This window comes from Centruroides sculpturatus, unplaced genomic scaffold, assembly GCF_000671375.1.
Source record: "Centruroides sculpturatus isolate CEXI.00-Female unplaced genomic scaffold, Cexi_2.0 scaffold1639, whole genome shotgun sequence".
Classification (NCBI taxonomy): domain Eukaryota; kingdom Metazoa; phylum Arthropoda; class Arachnida; order Scorpiones; family Buthidae; genus Centruroides; species Centruroides sculpturatus.
In genome coordinates this window covers 26,880-31,837 of record NW_019385855.1, presented here as the reverse complement: position 1 = coordinate 31,837, position 4,958 = coordinate 26,880, and the positions used below count along the sequence as shown (strand labels likewise).

Sequence of the window (4,958 nt, the reverse complement as noted above, 5' to 3'; positions counted from 1 at the left end):
TCTTTATATGTGTGCAGCTTTCACCCAAGGTTGTAGGCTTCCACCGGCTAAACCGGGTGAGGTTGGTGCTCTGTAAAGCGCATGCGCAAATCTGGCTTTTCGTAATCTGAAAATACAGGAGATTCTACTCCGCCACTAATATTCTAATATACAATAGCATTTTTTTTTCCACGTGTAATATAGAAATTTGTAATAAGATACATAATGCGGTTATAATAAAATATTGTGCGATTATTTTCATATAATTAAAATTAATATTTATTTATTTTTTAGAGAATACGAGGGAAGCGGTGCTTCCAACGCTTCTAATGACGGCACGCCACTGGTATCCAATCTCCTGCCCCTAACAATGTTTTTTCTGACACGCCTTTTTAATAGAGTACGTAAAACTGCTCTTCATTTTATATAAGCGGGTCACTAGCATTCATGTTTGCTATCTACAAATTTGGCAACTTTTCTCCTCTTGTGCCCATCGTGTATCAACAACTTTTTGTCGCTCAGAGACATTCTCCTGCGCGAGAAATTGTCTAGCATGTGACAATCTTAAATCGTGTAACAATACTTACTCGACTGAAAACAACTGACTGATAAGTCCATAGTCCTTCACCACAACCGATTTAAAATATAGGCCCTCGATTTTAGTAGTCTTCCCTCTATACACCATACTTCTCCTAGTGATAACGGAGTCATACCGGTCATCTGTCTAATTTCGTTCTGAAAAAAATTTTGAAATCGCGTAACTTCCGGTCCACACTGAAGTTCGTATATACCTCAATGCAGGTCTGGCCAAACTCACAATGGGTAAGTCTAAATAAAAAATGTTTTATGCTCTTAGCAAAGATAAAGTATCCTTTCCTTTTCTTCCATGAGGGATATTGTGTACCTGGATATTCTGGAAGTTTCTCATTCCACAGTCAAACAACGATAACATGGAATGACTCGTGCATTTTAAGCAAGACAGTCCGCCACTTGTTTCTTCCGATGTTTTATTAAAGATGTATTGTTTATTCCGCCCTTTCCGAAAGGGCGGAATAAACTCGAATCACCGTCGAAGTTACCAAAGTGAAAACAGATATGCTACTTCGAGTTTTAAAAAAATTGAATTTAGATGACATGTTTGCCGAATTACCAATGGCACTCACAATGACTGTTAGAGGTTAAACTATATTTTCAACGTTATTAATAGTGAAAAAAACTGCTCAAAGTGACTCTACATACAGTAGAGGTTTGTTAATCCGGCATCCGATAATTCAGTGTCCTGTAACTTATCTGATTATCCCAGTATGTGTAAATTAGAATTTGTTTGGAAAATTCTAAATTGTAACTTTTCCAAAAAAAGTTTCAATAATGACCTTTATCATATAATTACACTAGAGATATAAATAATAATCGTTTTCTATTTATATGTATTAAGTCGAATAGACATTATTAAGATGCTTTGAACATAAAATGGTGTTATTTTTACAATTAATTATTTTAACATAATTTATTTTTCTATTTTCTGTTATCAATTTACACAATTATAAATACAGTAGTGTCCAGGAAACTCGAATTTCGACAAACTTTTGGAAACATTTTGTAGCTTCCTATCAAATCATTAGTGATATGCTGTACAATGAAAACATGTATTTGAATATTAATTAGTATTTTAATTATTTTTATATAGTGCTTTGTTATCTTATATCAAAATATTTTCTTTTAAAACAGTGTTTTTAAAAGAAAATATTCAATTTTTATGCAATACAATAATGCATTAATATTACTGATATTAGTAAAGATATTAATATATATTATTTTGATATGGTAGAACTTAATAAAATGTTTATAAAAAACATGATTTTATTTTAATACAGATACAAAGGACGATTCGTGATTGATCCATCGGAAAGCTGTCATTATCGATGGTTATCAATAATAAACATTGCTGTGTTATATAATTTACTTTTTATAATTGGACGCAGTGTATTTTGGAAGTTGCAGAATGCGTGTCCTCTCGTTTGGTATTTCTTGGATTACATTTGCGATTTTTCGTATTTTATTGATATTTTTGTACATACAAGAACAGGTAAGAGATAATTTTAACATATTCGTTTATTGTGTTTAATTTGATAAATTATTTTTCTTCCTAGGCTATCTGGAACAAGGTCTTTTAGTTAAGGATTCTAGGAAACTTGTACAGAATTATATGAAATCAATTTATTTCAAATTGGATATATTAAGTATTTTACCGACGGATATTCTCTATTTAGTTTTAGGTACAAATTGCGAATCACGTGTACCATGTAGCGTTATTGTTAGAATGAACAGGCTATTTAGATTTTATAGAATGATGGAATTCTTCGATCGTACAGAAACCCGAACAAATTTTCCATATGCATTTCGAATTGGAAAACTCATTTTCTACATCTTAGTCATTATCCATTGGAACGGATGCTTCTATTTTGCTATGAGTTATGCCATAGGTTTTGGCAAAGACACGTGGGTATATAAAAATATCAGTGATCCTCAATATGCCACACTAACACACCAATATATCTACAGTTTCTATTGGTCTACATTAACGCTAACCACTATTGGAGAGGTACCCATACCAGAAAGAGATGTTGAATATGTCTTTGTTGTTGCTGACTTTTTGGTTGGAGTCTTGATTTTTGCTACCATTGTAGGTAATGTAGGTAGCATGATTACAAATATGAATGCTGCTAGAGCCGAATTTCAAAGTCGAATGGATAATGTCAAGCAATATTTGGAATTCAGGAAGGTAGGTAAAGATTTGGAAAGAAGAGTAATTAAGTGGTTTGATTACCTTTGGACTAATAAACAATCTTTGAATGAAGATTCCATTACTTCAACATTACCTGATAAGTTAAAAGCTGAAATTGCTATTCACGTGCATTTAGATACACTAAAACGAGTGAGAATCTTTCAGGATTGCGAACCGGGACTTTTAGTACAATTAGTTCTCAGATTAACTTTACAGGTATTCAGTCCAGGAGATTATATATGTCGCAAAGGCGATGTAGGGAAAGAGATGTACATCGTTAAAAGAGGACAGTTGAGTGTAGTCGCAGACGATGGAAAAACCATATTTGCTACTCTTAGTGACGGAAGCGTCTTTGGCGAACTTAGTATTCTCAACATATCTGGAGTCAAAACGGGCAATAGAAGAACAGCTAATGTAAGAAGTGTTGGTTATTCGGATCTATTCTGTTTATCAAAAGAGGATTTATGGTTTGTTTTAGCAGATTATCCAGAAGCACAAAAGTTATTGATCGAAAGAGGAAGGCAAATCCTGGTTAAAGATGGTTTATTAGATGAAGAAGCAATGAAAGCGGCAGAAATCGAACATGAAAATATACAGGATAAATGCAAAAGATTGGAAATAGCACTAGATAATCTTCAGACTAGATTCGCTAGACTTCTCGCTGAATATACTGCTACTCAACAAAAACTGAAACAAAGAATTTCAAAATTAGAAGGAAGATATTCTGTAGCAACTGACATTGATGATATTCTTGCAACTACAGAATAAAATTTTTTAAAAATGTAAATGAATTCATAACATANGCATTTATTTTTATTTTACTGGTTGACAGGTAACTTTGTAGAATTTTCATGTTATTTGAGAAACATAAATAGCTAGATTATGCCAAAACGAGGTATAGATTTGGATCGTAAAAAAAGAACATTAAAGCTCGTTCTTGTTTATATGTTTTCGATTTACGAGAGGTTTTCACGAACTATGTAAGCTCGTAAATTGAGGTTACACTGTATATATGTATTAAATTTAACACCTAAAGAAATTTTGTGATTTTGAAGGTTTTTAATCATCGCTCTTAGTTAATTAACATATATACTGATTAAAAATATAAAGACTTTTTTCAGTATTTATTTTAAATATTTGGTCTATAAGAGCTTAGCATAACAGAGTGATTATGAAAATGAAATTTATTATTATTAATAAGCTAACATATTGAAAATTTACTGAATTGAAATCAAATGTAAGTGAAAGAAAAATAATATGATCGATAGTATAAAATGCAAATCACTATTTATTGCAATTATAATAAATAACATTCTTATACAATGAACTGAATTTTTTATTTATTACTTCTAATATTTGAAAATTAATTCTTAAATTTTCGGCTTTGGTTACTAGAGAATCTGTTTTATATTCCCCTAATAGATTAAACCAATGGAAGCAACTAGGGCGGTGAGGGAGTGGGCCAAAATTATACGGAACAATCACCTGAGAAAAATTCCTGTGTTTTTCCAAACCACATTCGATCTCTGATCTTCCAGGGCCGAACGGTGATGCCTTAATTTAACCCCCCTCAACCACCTGTCATCATTCGAGAATAATTTTTATAACTTCTATTTAGTTTTATCTTTAAAAGTGATTCATTTGAAATAAATATGAATACTATCTGCATTAATTATTTTTAATATATAATTTTTAATTCTGTACATTCTTTATAACATAATAAAATTCAGATGCATCAAGATAATTTTATTTTAACCTGTTGTATTAGTACCGTACAGTACATAAAATAATACGGTTTATAAAGTGGCAAAGTAAAGTAAATTCAAGGAAATTGACAAGAGATGAGAAGCAAACACTTCGCATAAATCGATTTATATATAAATGCAATTTCCTGCAATACTATCTTCTTTAAGCAAGCATTTTCGTTTGTTTTACATAGAATTAATAAGTATATTAAAACCAAACTATTTAGTCGAAAAGTTAATATCTTCGAAAAATGCAAAAATATCTCAAATATTAAAACGTGTGTATTTTACTTTTTAAAACTATTTTGACATTCTTTTCCCAAAATAAAAATAAAAAAATTCCTTTAGTAGAAATAATATACTAAGAAGATAGTATTATATCTATATCTATATCTATATCTATATATAAAAATGGACATGTATGTCCCTATATTTCACTTTTCCTCAAA

General features: G+C 30.8%; 1 protein-coding gene across 1 annotated transcript in view; it reads left to right on the top strand.

Moving 5' to 3' along the window:
* LOC111642540 (cyclic nucleotide-gated channel cone photoreceptor subunit alpha-like) overlaps positions 1-3,532 on the top strand; it is a 29,473-nt gene extending 25,941 nt beyond the window's left edge. Inside the window, exons 2-3 of the mRNA XM_023388888.1 lie at positions 1,854-2,065; positions 2,130-3,532. Coding sequence (XP_023244656.1) covers positions 1,854-2,065; positions 2,130-3,532 — 1,615 coding nt within the window. The remainder of the gene's footprint in view (positions 1-1,853; positions 2,066-2,129) is intronic.
* Positions 3,533-4,958: the final 1,426 nt, after the last annotated feature.